Source organism: Carettochelys insculpta, chromosome 3, assembly GCF_033958435.1.
Source record: "Carettochelys insculpta isolate YL-2023 chromosome 3, ASM3395843v1, whole genome shotgun sequence".
Classification (NCBI taxonomy): domain Eukaryota; kingdom Metazoa; phylum Chordata; order Testudines; family Carettochelyidae; genus Carettochelys; species Carettochelys insculpta.
The window spans coordinates 183,932,294-183,950,941 of record NC_134139.1 but is presented as its reverse complement, the minus strand read 5'-3'; the positions used below and the strand labels follow the sequence as shown (position 1 = coordinate 183,950,941).

The 18,648-nt window shown below is 42.2% G+C and overlaps 1 protein-coding gene across 1 annotated transcript in view; it reads left to right on the top strand.

Annotated features, from left to right (window-relative positions):
- NBAS (NBAS subunit of NRZ tethering complex) overlaps positions 1–18,648 on the top strand; it is a 353,016-nt gene that overhangs the window by 331,204 nt on the left and 3,164 nt on the right. The window contains exon 51 of the mRNA XM_074991286.1: positions 6,774–6,902. Coding sequence (XP_074847387.1) covers positions 6,774–6,902 — 129 coding nt within the window. The remainder of the gene's footprint in view (positions 1–6,773; positions 6,903–18,648) is intronic.

The following is an 18,648-nucleotide window of genomic DNA, read 5'->3' as shown; positions in this document are numbered from 1 at the left end:
AGTTGCTATTTCCTTCTTACAGTCCAGATCATATGATACGGTGCTCCCAGATCATATGATACGATCATATGATACGTTGAACTTCTCTGTGTTCTCTAGTTCGAGCCCATCTACACTGAACTTCCTTCTTATTTCCTTATCTCCAAATACCATTGTTTTTGTTTTATCCATGTTCATAATCGGCCCGCACCACTTCCCTTCCTTGTTTAGCACCTGCACTGTTCTCGCTAGTTTTCCTTAATCTTCTTCAATAACTATGCTATCCGCAAACCTCAAGTTATTGATTCTCATCCTGTGCACAGATATCCCTTTTTACTTCTTCCTTGATCTTGTCCATCACTCTTTCTAAGTGTGTGATGAAGATACTTGGTGGTATTGGATCTCCTTGTCTCCTATCTCTGGTTGGTCTAAGCCAACTCCCCAGGTCTCCTCACATTCTCACATCTGCCTCTGCATTATTGTTGGTGGATCAAATTGACTCAAGTGCATTAAAAAGGTGCTGCCTGTCACTGATGTCAGCAACGACTGCCATATGCATATTCTAGACTTAGGAGGCCTAGTAATGTCAGCTTAGAATTTTTAGACAAATATGGCACTAGTATTAGGTTCAGAAACCCAGCTAAGATTGTGTCTGTGATTTAATTTTTTATTTCAAAAGTAAGAGTTTGCCCTGGGCTAAATCTCAGAATGCAAGGTCAGTATTTCAAGAGCAATCTTCTTATAGAAATAATCATAAAATATGTGTGGATATTCTTGAATCATGTTTAAACGAAACACAATCACGTGTCTTTAACATAAAGTGTTCTGGGTTAGATATAGCCATTTCATGATGCAGTTACAAGCTGCTTTAGAATCCACTTCAGCCAAGGATTGAAGATGTACTTAACTTAAAGTACTTGAGCAGTGGTTCTTAACCTGGGGTGCCTGCACCCCCTGGGCATGCTTGATGCCCTTTCTGGGTGTGCAAGACGTGCCAAATTCAGCACAGGCACATGAGGGCAACTACTTTATTTCATCAAATCTATGTATTTACTTACATTCTGCATTTTTAATGATTACTGTAATATGCAAACAAAAGTTATTTTCAAGTTTTTAAGGCAATTGTAGTGAAATTATCTCACTACGAAATACAGTGTACTGCCACATTGCAGTGTATTTCTTGGTGCATGCACAGATGATTATGTGGCAGCGCAGCGTCTTTGTTTGAATTCAGTTAGCCGCTGTTAGCATGTTAGTTTCAGTTTACTTCCACAGCAAAACTCCACAACATCTCTAGGTAGTTCTTACGTATTTGTATGCCTACTGTACTATTATTTGTGGTGAGTAATAACATAAAACTGTTTTACACGTGTTTAATATGCATTTAAAAGCATATAGGCCCCCCATCTCCATTTTTGATTCTTAATAAGGGGTGCAAGAACATATTTTGAGACCAAAGGGGTGCAGGCTGCAGTAAAGATTAAGAACCACTGTGCTTGAATATTCCTATTAGGGTACAAACATGGGCATAAATCACCTCTCAGCATTTGCTTTACTGCTTTGATGAACTGGGACTTTAATTTTGAAATATTATTATTTCTGTCTAAAATACATGAATAGTGCCATTTGAAGTAAGTTTAATATGGATATATTTGTTATCAATATTAATACTGATGATTGTTAGGGTACTGTATAAGGCTTTATATTAAAGACTACAAGGAATTATTAGCACCTACATGTAATTGTTATCAGCACTACGTGGTGTTCTAAGTACAATTTTGAGAAGTACGCAGGTTGATGATAAACATTTTTGTTTAAAGGCTAAAATACCTGGTTTTGATGCAAAAATTGTAATGATAATATGTGTAATAACTGTATTGGCCAACTGACACTGTCTAATTGCATTTTTTGTGATACTTTAAATTACTTTAGTGAGAAAGCAAATTGTAGTTCAGAGGTTCAGCAGGGTTTTAAAAATATCTTTTCTTTTTCCTAGTCATTGACTTTAGAAATGCTCAGTGTACTTAATTATGTTTAACAGTATGCTTAAATCACCTACCTTTCCTTCTCTCTCTCCCACCACCATCAGGTACAAAAATATGACCTTTTGGATTCTTTTAAAAGCTTTTTTATAGTTATATGCACCCTATTGCACTGCTTCTTCATTTATGGTTTTGATGGGTTTTCAGGTATAAAATGTTACCAGCCCTATAAACTTGCTCTTACACTCTGGTTGTGCATCCTGTAACCCTCAAAATTTATTTTTTGCTAACATAAAGGTGTATCCTTTGTAATATATTGTGCTTTCCCAACACAGAAGGATTTGTAGAATCATAAATTACCAAGTTTTCATTTTGTAATCTCCTTAGTATGTTACTGTTTGGCAGAAATGAATTTGAAAATCAAAATATCAAAGGTTTAATGGGTGTGATATTTTTAATTTTGCTTCACCCTTTATAGTCTTTTCAACATTCCTCTGCACCTGTTCCTGTTTTTGATGCTAGTTCTCGATGAAGGCAAAGCCTGTCAACTGCAGACTTAGCCATTGCTTAACTTTGTCAACATTAAAGACACTCTCCTGTCTGTTCTTTGGCAGTAAAAGACAAAATCTCCTCAGTGTATTACAAACCTTCTGTTTTCTCCTCAGGCTCACCAACCTCTGCCTGGTTGCAGTAATAAGAATGTGTTATTTGATATCATGGGGAGGAATTTAGTTGCTGGCAAAGTGTACTGGGTTCTCATTTTTTGTCTGCTGAACTGCACTGCAGGCAACTGGTGAATGCATTTGCAAGGTGCTGTTATAGTACTCCTGTGTCTTCTTTTCTTGTCTGTATATATAAACTCTTTCCTGATTGCAGCTTGCTGGTGGTTTGCTAGAGTAGATGAAACAAAGAATTTTTTAACAGATGTAAAATTCTATTAAGGCTAATGTTAACAAAAAATTGATAATACAGATACTGAGAAAGGAGTGTCTGTACATCTGGGTAGAGTGCGTAGATTATTCACAAATACAGAGTTTGTTGTAGCAGTCATAAGATACATATAGCACCTAAACAGCAAAGATCCAAATTTAGCTGAATTAAATATAACATACTGTTAAGATACTAGCATCCAATTATTTAGGTATACTACTCCGTCATTTAGACTTTCTCCAAGTAGTCAAAGTGGGCAAGAATGTTTTGTAATTACCGTGATCTGTTACCAAACACAGAGTAATTTGTAGTCATGTTGCATTCTCGGGTATGCATCACAATTAAATAAATATTTAGCCATTGGAAATGCAGTTGAGGGGAGTAAATGAAGATTGGCTGTGATATCTGAAATTGCTTTGGTGGGGAAGATGTCAGTAGATTCCATGCCTTAAGATTTCAACGATGATCTGTAGCAGCATTCTCATGTATATAATATGTACATAATATACCAATTTATCATTTTCCTTTTTAGAGTAAGAGGAGATAAAAGTACCCAAAGGGTGTGAATAGTTTTCGCAGCACCTTTGGCCATGCCATTAATCTACTCGCCTTTGAACTTCAGTGGTAGAAATTACACTATTTGAGTTATATTTTTGCAAACTCTTTGAGGCAGTTGCAGTGTCTTTCGTTGCATTTTCTGAACCATGTAGCACATCTCTGGGTGTCTAAAATTATATTGTAATAATATCTATAGGGTGACAATCCATCCTGTTTTGGCCAGGACTGTCCCTTATTTTAGGCAACTGTCAGGAGTTTTTTTTGTTTTTTTTTAAACAAAAAAAAAAAAGAAAAAAAGGCCAATCATCCTATATTTTCAGCTCCAGCGCTCCCCCTGCTGGACAGCCATGGACAGTGCAGCTGCAGTAGTCTCTTGTTTATGGCTGGTGGGAGAAATCCGGGCAGGCAGTGGCCGGCAGGTGGTGCTGTCAGGCAGACACACACACATGAAGCCAGCAGGAGGAAAGGGAGCTTGTGTGTGATGGAGGGCTAAGGTTTGGGGTGTGTCAGCCTTCCCCATGTGCACTCTAAAGCAGCATTTCTCAACAGGGTGGGGGGTGGAGTCTGCCAGCCCTTTCAGGCTGTGGGGCTGAAGCCCCAGTCCCTGGCACCCAGCACTGAAGCGGAGAGTTGAATGCCCAAGTTGGTGACCCCACAGGGCTGAGGACAGGAACCGAGGGCTGAAGCCCTGATGCCCGGTGTGCCCATCCCGACAGGCTGAAGACCTTCCTCTCCATTGCACCATTTCTCTCCACCCACCAGGCTGGCTCCCCAGTCTCCATCACGCTCCTCTCTATAGGCTGAAGCCCTGATCCCTGTTGTTCCCCTCTCTTTTGCCAATGAACCTGGGAGCTGCGGAACTGAATGCCCGATCCCTGGCAACCCCTGTGTGCCCCACAAAACTTAAATCAAAGTGCATTGCCGACCTAGGGACACACCCTCTCCACCTCTTTCCCTGCCTCTGGCCAGCTGCCGGCCTCCTTTTCTCACATAGCCAGTAAGAACTTCAGGGGTGGGAAACCTAACTTGTTAGCTAGTAGAGCCCTCGAGCAGGGGCTGTGGGCTACCCCTTCTGTCATACAGACTGTAGTTACACCATCCCTGCGCCCAAGCTGTCCCCTGTCCATATACAATTTCTAGCTCTGCCTGCCTGCCCACAGCCTCTACCTACCCCTTCCCTGCAACATGAGCTACCCCTTGTCCACACACTGCTTCTAGCTACCCCCACCCTGCACCCTGATCTATCGCCTGGTCACATATAGCCCCGAGCTGTCCTCTGCCAGTCCACTGTGTGATCTCCTGCCTGCATCCGAAGCTACCACTGCCTGCACCTTGAGTTTGCTGCGCATGTAGACAGCCCTTAGCTATTCTTCCAGGAACCCTGAGCTGCCTGCACATATCCCCTGGTTAGCTCCTGTCCATACGCAGCCCCTGACCATGCCTCTTTCCACACCCTGGGCAATCCTCCCTGAGCAGTTTTCAGACTTTTTGAGCTTAGCCTCACCCCCACCACAGCCAGGCCAGGCTGGGTGGCCTTCTGGCACTAATGCAGTGAAGGTGGCACTGCCTCCCTGGTACTGCCATATGGTAGTGGCTTGAGCCTGCTGAGCCCTGCCCCAAAACACAAGTCACACTACACCTTTACCTGAGACACACACACCGCTCAGTGCAGCCCCATGACTCCACTCCTGTGCTGGGCCCTGGAGCTTTTAAAGCATATTGGGAGCAGGGCCTCTCACAGGTCCAGAAAGGCCTGGGCCACTCCCAGACCTTTAAGGGCCCTCATCATAATATATTTAACAAAAAAAAAAAGGAAAAGAAAAAAGAGATGCTGCATGAAAAACATGAAAACAAAATAAGGTTCCCAAAAAAAAGTGATGTAATTGGAATACTATTTTTTTAACAAATGCTTTTCTAGCCTATCACATGACAAAAAATTAACAAGTGTCTAAATCTGAGGCCCCCTTTGAGCTTGAGGTCAAGGTCGCATGGCACTTTGCACCCCGCCTCCCCATTGGCCTGGTTGGGGGAGGGTATCACATAGTTCTGATTAATTGCCATTGAACTCGCTTGAATTTGAGCAGTTTTACCAGGTGTCCCATATTCTTCATAGGGAAATATGATCACAAATTTAAATGTTATACAATACCCAGGGTAACCAGGCAGAGTGCTGCTGTTGTGTGAGTTCCCTCATTGGTCTCACTAGAAAAGTATTATGGGGAAGAATCACAGTAAATGATATCTTTGAACGTGGTCACACTAGAAAATTTAGATTGTATTCACAAAAAGAAAGTTAGAATTTGGTTTTTAAAGTAAAGTAATCCCTTTTCAGTTGATCAGTAATTCATGTACACATCATCATCATCAGTAACTGTGAGCTCAGCGCTCATTGGTGTCTGATGCCTCTCTCACTATTTCCTTCCAACTTTCCCTGTCTAGGGCGAAGTGGCTTAGTTTCTGTAGACTAGCTCTGCAACAATCTACTATATCATCTATCCATTCCCTGTGAGGTCTGCCTCTCTTATTCGAACCGTCCATTATGCCGAATACCAGGTTCTCGATTTTTCCTTCGTCGTTCATTCATGAATACACCCTACAGCAAATAACTCTACTTGTATGAGATAAAGACTAATGAATTTTCACTTTACTAACAACATTAGGCCTGAATAAAAGTTTGGAAGTAACCCTACTCGGTGATTTATTTTTTTAAGTATTGCTTTTCATTGCTAACATCTATTATGAGGATACACTACACCAAAATTGTGATGCCAAATAGTTCATGCTGGACAGTAAAACACAGAAAATCCTGTGAAAATTCGGAGATGAAAATACTGGATCAGATCTCTGTAAAAGACAATTGAGAAGATTTGTGGAACAGCTTTATGATGCTGGACTTTGATGAAGACCTGTTCTATTCACTTTATTCCACCGCTATGACTTTATATTTCGTTTACAGAAATGTCACAGGTGTCACCTTATTTCTTATGGTTTGCAGTATTTCAGTGACCACAGCAAAAGTATTAGTCCCACTGAGAGCCGTAATTGCTCTCTTCTTCTTTCAGTAAAATTCTGCATGGGTTTTATATGTATTCAGAACTTGCCTTGTTTGTAGTATAGCAAACATTCCACTTACAACCCAGTACTACACCCCTTTTTAATCTGTGCTTTAAAGTTTTCAAACAGGCTTTTTCCCCTGGGAAGTTAATTAATTTTACAAGTTTCATTTCCGTTTGCATTTGACACAAGATTTTCATAAAATATGGTGATTATGATTTTACCAAGTGTCCCTGCAACCTGACAGTCTGCGATTACTTTTGTTTTCAGTGTACAAAGGAATTGTGCTTGCTGCTGCTTAACCAGTCCCTGCTGCTGCCATCCCTGAAGCTGCTAATAGAAAGCAAACACCAAGATCTTCAGAAATTGGCACTGGAGCAGATAACAGCTGTTGTTAAGGTATGGGCAGTTGAATTAACCATCCTTCATAGTTTCAGGTAATAAAATACCTCTTTTTTCCTCATTTAGGAGGTAGAAACTCTTGAGTGCATTATAATTTATTAAGATTTTCTACAGTTATTCCTTCTGCAGACATAAGGCTGATTAAAAATCCTTTATATAGTAAAGATGATTTTTAAAAAGACCCCTCCAACACTTATTTTTAATTATCTGTCTACCCAGTTGTAAATTAATCTGGTGGAACAGAAGCTAGTGTGTTATACAAAGCACATTTTTTATAGTTCTTTTAAAATAACTTAATCCGTAATACTGATAAAATTTGGCAATGCTCCTGCTATAAAATCTTCTATACATGTGCGGGATTGTGTATTCCTGTGGAGTTTTTTGGCAAATACCTCATTTATATTATCCCATTGACTTATAACTTCCCTGCAAATTCATTCTTGGTGATGCTAATGAGCATTTTTCACACACGACAGAGGGATTTAATCTCACTCTAAGTGCAAATATCAGTGTTACCTCAACTATAGCATTGCTACCAATACATGTACAATGTCTCAAAACCACCAGATTCTGTTTCTGTTGAAAATTTAGGATGGTGGCATAACTTGTATATCTTTATGCTTAACTCATTTTGCTATTTCCAAGGTGTTTGTCTGTCATATATGTGTATCTGAAAGGTAGATAAGCAACTGTGTGATACAAAACAAAAAAGTATTCAAAGAGTTCTTATAAACTTAATCTAGCAAGCTCCTGAAACTAACATGCTAGGAAAAGCTTTATCACCGTATCCTAAGATTTCATTTCTTAGGATATTATTTTTTCTTAATGTTCTTTTAGTTACCTCAGGTTACACCTAAAGACAGACAAAAAAACAGAACCATGAATAAAACAATGCTCAAATTTATTTTTGGAGGAAAAAGGTTGATTTAGAATCAAAAACTTATATCCAGACTTGCTCCTATTGTTGTCATTTTCATCTAAAGTTGAACAAGGTGAATTAATAAGAATTCAATATGAAAATCCTTGTAAGGTGTCCAAGAAAATTCTACCAAAAAACTAATATGATGGTAAACGTCATTTCTTTAGCCCTTTTGTACATAAAATTTTTCTTTGTGAAGCGTTTGTAGTCTATGAATCCACACAAAAATGATGGCTGATTTACTTTTGCTAAAATCATTGAAGTTTTTTAAAAAAATCTGTAATCATCATTTCAAAGATGCAAAAATCATTTATGTAATTGAGCAAAATACACGTTTAGTTGCTATGTATGTCCATCAGGTTATTAGTGAGAGTATAATAAATTGATGCAGAATCCAGTACACACCAGACCTCCTTGTAATTTTATACTCCTCAGTTTGTCTCAGCCTTATTTTGTTTTCAGAGGATTGGAACTACGGGGGTGGCATATGCTGGAGTATGATGAGCTGCGGCTAAAAAATGTAGCCTTTTTTGTTTCTATGCAACAAAAATCTGCCCACCACAGAAAATACAATAAACAATAAGAAATTTTGCACAGTTCCCATTGTCTCCATAAACTGCATAAACCTTGTTAAGCAGACCTGATAGGTTTTATGGAAAACATGCTATTGGAACTTTCAACATACACCTGAGAGTCTCTGTGCTTTCTGGATGTGATTTGTGAGGTAATTTGCTGTCAGCAGCAAGGGAGGAAGACATAGTTCCCTTAGATCCTGTTAATGTAAGATGAAAAGTATTACAATTTATATTCACTCAAGAAAATGGAAGTTTATATGCTAGGCCTCTTCTTTAGGCCCATTTCTTTCACACGTTGAAATTAGTAGGAGGTTTTTTATTGACTTTGCCTCAGCTGGAATAGAGTTCGGTGCCTGAAAGGTTGAATTTATAAGAGATTCTTGGCAGTATTTGAAATGCAGGTAGTACAGAAGAGGTGTCTATTATTTTGTGTAAAACTTGTAGCATATGGAAGCCTCCTTATAGTTATAGTTATTTTTCACTTGCATAATTACTTTTTGTGGAATTTTAGTAAAAGATTTTGCAAGCCAACGCATATGGTATGTTAGAGTCCTGACATGAATATTATAGGCAGTATAATAAATGTATTGTGCTTACCCAAAATTCTTTCACTCATGCAAAGGAATAGCCTGTGACATTTTTCAATAACTGACCTTTGCTCTTGGCAAGAGCAATACTGAACCCATCCTAGTATGAATACCATGATGCCTGGAATATGGTCATCAAAAGAAAGGTGCAGGATGGCACAGAAAAACAACATAAAATGGTATTGCTTGGTCTGTTGAAGCTCAGGCAACATACAGAATGCTCACAAGCTTGTAAAAAGGGCTGCCATTACTATAGATAATCTCAAATGCATGTTTTTTAAGAAAAGGGGAATGCTGCAAGATTCCTTTGGTTTCTTGTACTGTTTTGTTTTTGACTAATAACCTGACTAAGATTAGGCTGCTAGGTTTTCTGAATGCTTTGTAATAACGAACAAGAGTAGTCAAGCGGTTGGCTATGCTTAGTTTTCAGATTTGTTGCAGAAGCCAGTTCCCATTTACATTAAATTGGGAAAGGAAATATGCCATCTGGCAAAGCAAAATAGTCAGATTCCCCAACATACTGCTAGAACAGCTCACAAACATGGCAGTGGAAAAAATACATTTACTTGCTGATACAGTATATTATTTAGCCATTTGTTATACGATGCTGACAGCTGTATGGATGCTTACAGTTAAAAGGATGATGCTGAAGTGCTGATACTAGGATTGTACAGCCTTTTCTGACAATAAAACGGCCAGTTTTTTAAGCTCTTCTGAACCTGCAGACCTCTATTATTGTGAAATCTTTTGTAAAGTGCCAGTTCCATCTTTCACATCCTAGAAATAACTAGACCACCCCCTTGCAGTGAATAATTTAAAAACTGTGTCTCAGAATAGCCAGTTAAGTAGTTTTTGAATATCAGTAGGATTCAGAGCTTGTCTTTAAGAGTTGCTTATTTCTGAGAATGCTTCCAGTGTTGTCATCTTTATTATGTCAGCATCCAAAGGTTAAGAGTGAACGTTTATTAATCATAATAAAATAATTCTGTAGATTGTAGGTCTGCTTCTAAAGGAGACATAGACTGAGGGCTTATGTAATCAGAAAAAATGCTGTTTGTGCTCAAGGGACTTGAGTTAAAAGTTGGACTTGAATATAACTTTTTTCCTAGTCTACATCTGAGGGATACAGTTTACAACATGACCTTGTCGGTGTTTGGAAGAAGAGCTAGAAACACGAACGACTGGTTTGAAGCTAACTCCGATGAGATGATTCCAGTCATTGAAAAGAAGTGCGCTGCACTCCTGGAGTACAAACGCTCACCAAGCCAGAGTACCTAGCAAGCACTTAAAGAGGCCAGAAGAACAGTACAGCAGACAGCCAGTCGCTGTGCCAACAACCACTGGCTCCAGCTATGCAGCAGCATCCAGACCTGTGCCGACTTTGGTAATCTCAAAGGAATGTATGAGGAAGGCATTAGGACCCACCCAGAACAAGATGGCACCTCTGAAATCCAAATCTGGTGAAGTCATTGCTGACAAAGCCAAACAGATGGAGCGCTGGGTTGAGCACTACTCTGAGCTGTACTCACGTGAGAACGTTGTGGTTGACACAGCCCTCAATGCTGTCGAGCTCCTACCAGTAATGGACGAACTGGATCAAGAACCGACTATGGATGAACTGAAGAGAGCCATCGACAGCATTGCAGCAGGAAAGGCCCCTGGTCAGAATGGTATACCACCACAAGTAATCAGACGTGCCGCGGACACACTCCTGGAACCCCTCCATGAGCTACTGTGCCTGTTCTGGAAAGAGGGTGAGGTTCCACAGGATATGCGCAACGCTAACATTGTAACATTGTATAAGAACAAAGGAGACAGAAGCGACTGCAACAACTACCATGGAATCTCCCTCCTAAGCGTCACTACTAAACTATTCGCTCGCGTCATCCTTGGCAGACTCCAGAAGATTGCTGAGAGGGTGTACCCCGAATCGCAGTGCGGATTCCGCGCAGAGAGGTCTACTGTTGACATGGTCATCTCTCTAAGGCAGCTGCAGGAGAAGTGCAGGGAGCAGAGAAAGCCACTCTACATAGCCTTCATCGACCTGACCAAGGCCTTTGACTTGGTCAGCAGGGATGGTCTGTTCAAACTGCTCCACATGATAGGCTGTCCTCCATGGTTAATCAAGATGATCCAGTCGTTCCACAAAGACATGAGAGGAACCATCCAATATGACGGCGCATTATCGGATGCTTTCAGAATCAGGAGCGGCGTCAAACAAGGATGCATGCTTGCTCCAACATTGTTCGGGATTTTCTTCGCACTCCTCCTATAGCATGCCTTTGGATCTTCAACAGAGGGCATCTTGCTGCACACAAGATCTGATGGGAAACTGTTTAACCTTGCAAGGCTGAAAGCTAAGTCTAAGGTGCGCGAAGTCCTCATCAGAGACATGCTGTTTGCAGACGATGCTGCTGTAGTGTCTCACACAGAAGACCAGCTTCAAAAACTGCTGGATCAGTTCTCCAAAGCGTGCAAGGACTTTGGGCTTACCATCAGCCTAAAGAAGACAAACGTACTCGGTCAGGATGTTGCTGAATCCCCATCAATCAGCATTGACAACTGTACGTTAGAGGTCGCCCATGAGTTCGTTTACCTCGGGTCCACCATCACTGACACCCTGTCGTTGGACACTGAGCTAAATAGGAGGATCGGAAAAGCAGCCACAACTCTGTCCAGACTCAGCAAGAGTGTGTGGAATAACAACAAGCTGTACACTCACACCAAAATGCAAGTCTACAGAGCCTGCATCCTGAGCACCCTCCTTTATGGCAGCGAGACGTGGACCCTGCATGCCCGCCAGGAAAAGAGGCTGAACGTCTTCCACTTGCGCTGCCTCAGGTGCATCCTTGGAATATCATAGAAGGACAGAGTGACGAACACCGCTGTCCTCGAGCAAGCTGGAATCCCAACCATGCACGCCTTCCTCAGGCAGCATCGACTCCGCTGGCTTGGCCACGTCCACAGGATGAATGATGGAAGGATTCCAAAAGACATCCTGTATGGTGAGCTAGCCTCTGGCAAAAGACCTCCCGGATGCCCCCAGTTGCGCTACAAAGATGTCTGCAAGAGAGACCTCAGAGAGGTAGACATCAAGCTGAACAACTGGGAAGAACTAGCAGATGACCTCAGCAGATGGAGGCAGGGGTTACACAAGGGCCTTCAGAAGGGCGAGATGAAGATCAGACAGCTAGCAGAGGAGAAGTGAGCACACATAAAGCACAATAAGGACTTGCCAGACACCCACTACATCTGCAAGAGATGCAGGAAGGACTGTCACTCTTGTGTGGGTCTTCATACTCACAATAGACACTGTAAATGAAGTCCTCAATTAAAACTTTAAAGGGCGCGATCCATAGTCTATGCAGACTGAAGGATGCCTACCTAGTCCACTTACATATTTTATATTCATTTTTGATGTACTGAGAAACATTTTTATATTTCAGAACAATTTATTCTTTTTGTAACAAAAATTACAAAGACTGAAGATTAGAAAATGTATTTATAGTTATTTATTTTCAACTAATTCGTGGTGAATGTGTGAAAATTATCAGTTCCATAATCCTTGAGATCTTCTTCACCTTCAAATCAAGAAATGAACAGATAAATTGCTCATTGACACAAGCCCTTCTGCCCTTAAACATTTGACCTGTTGAATTGCAGTGTGGTATCTGCAGAGTATTCTGTAAGAAGCTATATGGGAATTTATTTTAATTAGCCAAAATGTCTTAAAAAACCTGAAAATTAGTTACCTTACCACATCTTCTAGTGGAAGTGCTTATCTCAGTGTTGTGAGCCACAAAACCATAACCCAGGACAGTGACTTCATTGGATTTTTTTAGTGCTCTTAGAATTGTTCCTTCAAAGAGAGAGCTACTGTACATTTAAATAATTAACTTGCATTCCTGGAGAGACTTTCATGCAACAGCTTGATAATACGCCAAGGACTTTAAAAAATTCTTACTCAAGAAATGTGTTTTAAACATGTCAGTGTGAAGAAGACTGTCAATGAAAAATCATGTAATGCAGGCCTGGGGAATTCTGCCATATAGGCCGTGTCTACACATACCCCAAACTTCAAAATGGCCACGCAAATGGCCATTTATAAGTTTACTAATGAAGCGCTGAAATGCATATTCAGCGCTTCATTAGCATGCGGGCGGCAGCGGCACTTCGAAATTGACGCGGCTTGCCGCCGCACGGCTCGTCCAGACGGGGCTCCTTTTTCGAAAGGACCCCGCCTACTTCGAAGTCCCCTTATTCCCATGAGCTCTGGTGCCCATGAGCTCTGGGAATAAGGGGACTTCGAAGTAGGCGGGGTCCTTTCAAAAAAGGAGCCCCGTCTGGACGAGCCGTGCGGCGGCAAGCCGCATCAATTTCGAAGTGCCGCTGCCGCCCGCATGCTAATGAAGCGCTGAATATGCATTTCAGCGCTTCATTAGTAAACTTCTAAATGGCCATTTGCGTGGCCATTTCGAAGTTTGGGGCACGTGTAGACGTAGCCGTAGACTTCAAGGCTGAAGAGGACCATCATGTTTTAATCTGATCTACTGCACATTGTAGGTGACAGGACCTCACCCACACACTCCTGTTGGAGGGCGATAACCTCAAGCTGAATTACTGAAGTTGCCTTCGTCGCTTTAAAGATTTCCGGGTACAGAGACTCCACCATTTTAGTTCAAATTAGGGTTGTCAAGCAATTAAAAAAATTAATTGCAGTTTTAACCACATTGTTTCTATTGGAATACTATTTATTTAAATATTTTGGGTGTTTTCTACGTTTTCAAATATTGATTTCAGTTACAACATAGAATATAAAGTATACAGTGCTCATTTTATATTATTTTTATTTCACATATTTACACTATAAAAAAGATGGAAGAAATAGTATTACAGTTCACTTCATACAAGTACTGTAATGCAATTTCTTTACCTTGAAAGTTGAACTTAAAAATGTAGATTTTTTTATTTACACAACTGCACTCAAAAATAACATGGAGTAAAACTCAGTCGTGCTACCTGTTCCTCCTTCAGAGGAATCTTGGTTTATTGCCGGGTGGTTTGTTGGTTGGTTGGTTGGCTGGTTGTTTTAAATCTCAGAAAGCCAATATTCTGGAGGTGGAGTCGTGCAGGGGGTGAATTCTTGGTGCTGCTCCTGTTGGATTGAGTTTTTGAGCTCTGCAGGCTTATCTCCTGCCCAAAGAGAGTTTCATCTTAGAGATCTGTGTTCAGTGTTTAGGGAGGCTGGGATGGGGGGACAAGGGCAAGGGAGGAATCTTGCTGCTGCTTGTTGGAAGAGTGGTTACTAGTGCTGAGCTTGCCTCCTTTTGCTGAGCTAGGTTGGCTCCATTTAGCTGAGTGAGCCCTTGTTTGGAAGGCAGGGTGGATTTTACCTCAGGGTTTTGGCATGAAATAGGGAAAAGAGGTTGGTACAGTGAGGCAGAGTTTACCATTTGCCTATTTTCTATAAGGTACCCTCTCACACCATGAGCAATTGAGCATGCAGGCCGCAGGCAGTGCCTGGAGCCTGTGGCATGAAGTTCCAGCACTGGAGGGTGTCAGTCCCAGAACAAGGGATCACTTGGGGATAATGGGGCACAGCATGGGAGAAGTTGATCCCTAGAATAAGAGCTCAGGTGAGGGGCCAGTCAGGTATGCCCTTGTTTGTGATCTCATTGTATAATCCATCTGATAAATTGTCAAGTCAGTCTTAAAAGAAGTTAGATTTTTTTGCGTTCCTGCACTCCTTGGAAAACTGTTCCAGATCTTCATTTCTCTTCTGGTTAGAAAACACAGAAGAGGAAGACTTTGGACAACATGGGGAAGAGCTACTGAGATTGATGGACAAAAACTGAATACTCCTAGAGTCAGCTAGAAGTTTTGTCCCAAGACAGAATGAAGTGGAGGAGACTTGTAGATGACCTATGCTCCACTCAGAGTACAAGGGTTTAAGAAGAAGTAGTTCTACTTTTAAAAAGTTGCAACAAATTATGCTTGCATGTTTTCCTGTATCCTACATAAAGCATCATGCTGATTTCTCCCATCATTTCTTTCACAAGAGCAAGATGCATGTATTCGTGAGGCTGAAAGGATCTGAAGATAATAAGGTTCTTTACTCTGAACTAACTTGTCATTTTTGGTTTTTGGTTTTTGTTTTTTGTTTTTTTTTTTTGCTAGGTCTCAGTCTTGTTCCCATTGACATCAATGGCAGCTCTCCTGCTGATTTCAGGAGCAATATCTCCGGGGACATGGTGCCAGTGGGACTCACTGTAACTTGTGTCACTCAGGATGGTGTCTTTTTCACACCCCTGAGTTATACAAGTTGGATTGACTCAAGTGGTAGTGTGGACTTGCCCATAGCCACTAAGGTGTGTTTGCTGGCTCACTGGACCTTTGCCAGACAAAGGCCCAGAGCTGATATTTACTCCTAGGCTCTGTCTACACTACAGAGATCTTTCAGAAGAACTTCTTTTGAAAGAGTGCATCCACACACAAAATAGCAGATCAAAAGAGTGATCTGCTCTTTCAAAAGCGAGCGCGCACACAGGCCCTGCTCTTTCGAAAGAATGGGCCAGGGAACAAAAAATCAGGATTCATGAGAACTGCTCTGTTGAAATATTTTTTTGTTCAGCCTCTTTTCCAGGCGGGCATATAGGGTCCAAGTCTCGCTGCCATAAAGGAGGGTGCTCAGGATGCAGGCTCTGTAGACTTGCATTTTGGTGTGAGTGTACAGCTTGTTGTTATTCCACACACTCTTCCTGAGTCTGGACAGAGTTGTGGCTGCTTTTCCGATCCTCCTATTTAGCTCAGTGTCCAATGACAGGGTGTCAGTGATGGTGGACCCGAGATAAACGAACTCGTGGACGACCTCTAATATATAGTTGTCAATGCTGATTGATGGGGATTCAGCAACATCCTGACAGAGTACGTTCGTCTTCTTTAGGCTGATGGTAAGCCCAAAGTCCTTGCACGCTTTGGAGAACCGATCCAGCAGTTTTTGAAGCTGGTCTTCTGTGTGAGACACTACAGCAGCATCGTCTGCGAACAGCATGTCTCTGATGAGGACTTCTCGCACCTTAGACTTAGCTAACGTCTTCCACTTGCGCTGCCTCAGGCGCATCCTTGGAATATCATGGAAGGACAGAGTGACCAACACTGCCGTCCTCGAGCAAGCTGGAATCCCAGCCATGCACACCCTCCTCAGGCAGCGTCGACTCCGCTGGCTTGGCCACGTCCACAGGATGAACGATGGAAGGATTCCAAAAGACATCCTGTATGGTGAGCTAGCCTCTGGCAAAAGACCTCCCGGGCGCCCCCAGTTGCGTTACAAAGATGTCTGCAAAAGAGACCTCAGAGAGGTAGACATCGAGCTGGACAACTGGGAAGAACTAGCAGACGACCGCAGCAGATGGAGGCAGGGGTTACACAAGGGCCTTCAGAAGGGCGAGTTGAAGATCAGACAGCTAGCAGAGGAGAAGTGAGCGCACAGAAAGCACAATAAGGACTTGCCAGACACCCACTACATCTGCAAGAGATGCAGCAAGGACTGTCACTCTCGTGTGGGTCTTTATAGTCACAACAGACGCTGTAAATGAAGTCCTCAATTGAAACTTTAAAGGGCGCGATCCATAGTCTATGCAGACTGAAGGATGCCTACTACTACTACTACTACTACTACATCTGCAAGAGATGCAGCAAGGACTGTCACTCTCGTGTGGGTCTTTATAGTCACAATGGACTCTGTAAATGAAGTCCTCAATTGAAACTTTAAAGGGTGTGATCCATAGTCTATGCAGACTGAAGGATGCCTACTTGGGCTCTGTTGAAAACAGGATCAGCGGAATGTCTACACATGTTTTCTTGCTAAATAATCTTTTGAAAGAAGGTGTTCTTCCTGAAATGGAAAAGGAAGAGCACTTTTGAAAGGAGTGCCGTGATCCTTTCGATTTACTTTCAAAAGAATGCTTTTTGTGCCTAGACATTCTGCTAGATCTTTTGAAAGTGCCCCTTCTTTTGAAAGAACTTGCTGGTGTAGACACGGCCTTTTGTCTGAGAAATGGAAGTGAAAAGTTGATGAAGCAGGAAATTGGAATATAACCAAGAAACATCCATCCTGATGCTTTAGAAAGAGAGGAAAACCTGCTAGTTTAACAAGAATACTGAAAAGCTAAGCCCTGCACTGTATAACAAAATACAAAAAATCACTCCGAAATGATAGACAAAAAAATGTTGGATGTTGTCCAGAAAAATTAGGATGAAATTACTTAAGATGCTGGTTGAGTCAAAAATTGCCTAGGAATAAGTTGTCAACTATCTTTAAAATGTCGTAGTCACTTCACTGTGGAGATGTCCTACATTCAGCTACATGTGCTAAGAAGTGGGGAATCTGGGCTGCTGTACCAAATCATTTCAGCTACCAATATGAGTGTGATTCATACAACCTGCTCTATCAGTAGTGGGCAGTCATTTTGGAAAATGGGACCCGTATTTTAGCTGATGGAGTGCATTGATAGAGAAACAGTTTCTACATACTTCTTGAAAGGTCCTTTTTCTTTTCTCTCCACCCCACCCCACCTCAGACATCGGAGACATAAGACTCTTTATGCCGTTCAAGCAGCACTGTCTTTCTAGGAACTTAGATCTGATTTACTTGGTTAATTAGCGAGAATTGTATTAAAAACATAATACTGTAGCGTTGTCCATACAGATTCAGACCCAGTTTTCAAAAGAGCTCAGCACCTATTGTATGCTTATGGAAGTGCTGAGTGCTCTGGACTTTGAAAGTCTGAACCTGGTTTTGAGTTCTGAGCAGGCCTGCTGACTGGAGGAGGCGGTGCAGGGGGGGCAAAGGGGGCAACTACCCCAGGGAACAGAGATTCAAAAGAGCCCTGGGCTTCCTGCCACCACTTCCACTACTAGCCTCCAGCTCCACCCCTTCCACCCAGGGCTCTGCCCTTTCCAGGAGCATGAGTGTGCGTCACTCCCCTTGCCCAGGGCCTAGCAATTCCGTCAGCCCCCCTGGTTCTGAAGACTTGAAAATCTGGTCCTGAGCACTGTTCAGACACTTGCATGTATAGTGCACACTGAATTCCACTAGACAGTGCCTCAGAAAATACAGTTTACCTTGCAATCTTTCTTGTCAGTCTCTGTTAATACAGTAAACTCTTGTTCATCCAGTATTTGATCAACTGGCACTCTGATGCATATTTTATTTCCAGACAGCCCTGGGGTGCTCCGTGAGCCTCCTCACCCCCAGCCCCCAAGGCTGAGCAGTCTTAGTGGTAGCTCTCCACTCTGAGCTGCCAGGCGTGTCCCACTGTGCTGTGGCTGCTCCTCCCAGCACTAGCTGGGGCTCTCACAGGTCCCTGGTGTCCAGGCAGGGGATTGGCTGCAGGGCAGCAGTCAAGGGCTCCTCACAGTGTGTGATGATCTCTGAGCCCTGCCAGCAGCTCCTTGCACTGTGTGGCCATGTGCAAGCCCTGCCAGCGGCTCCTGCTGTCCCAACCAAAAAGTGAACAGGGCAGCATTTGGGGAGGAGCTGGCACTGGGTGGGTGGGAGAAGCTGAGCTTTCTTATGGAGGTGGTCACTGACCCCTGCCTGTGGCTCCCCGCAGCTACTCTTGATTAACTGAAATATATGCGTATCCAGCAACCTCCCAGTC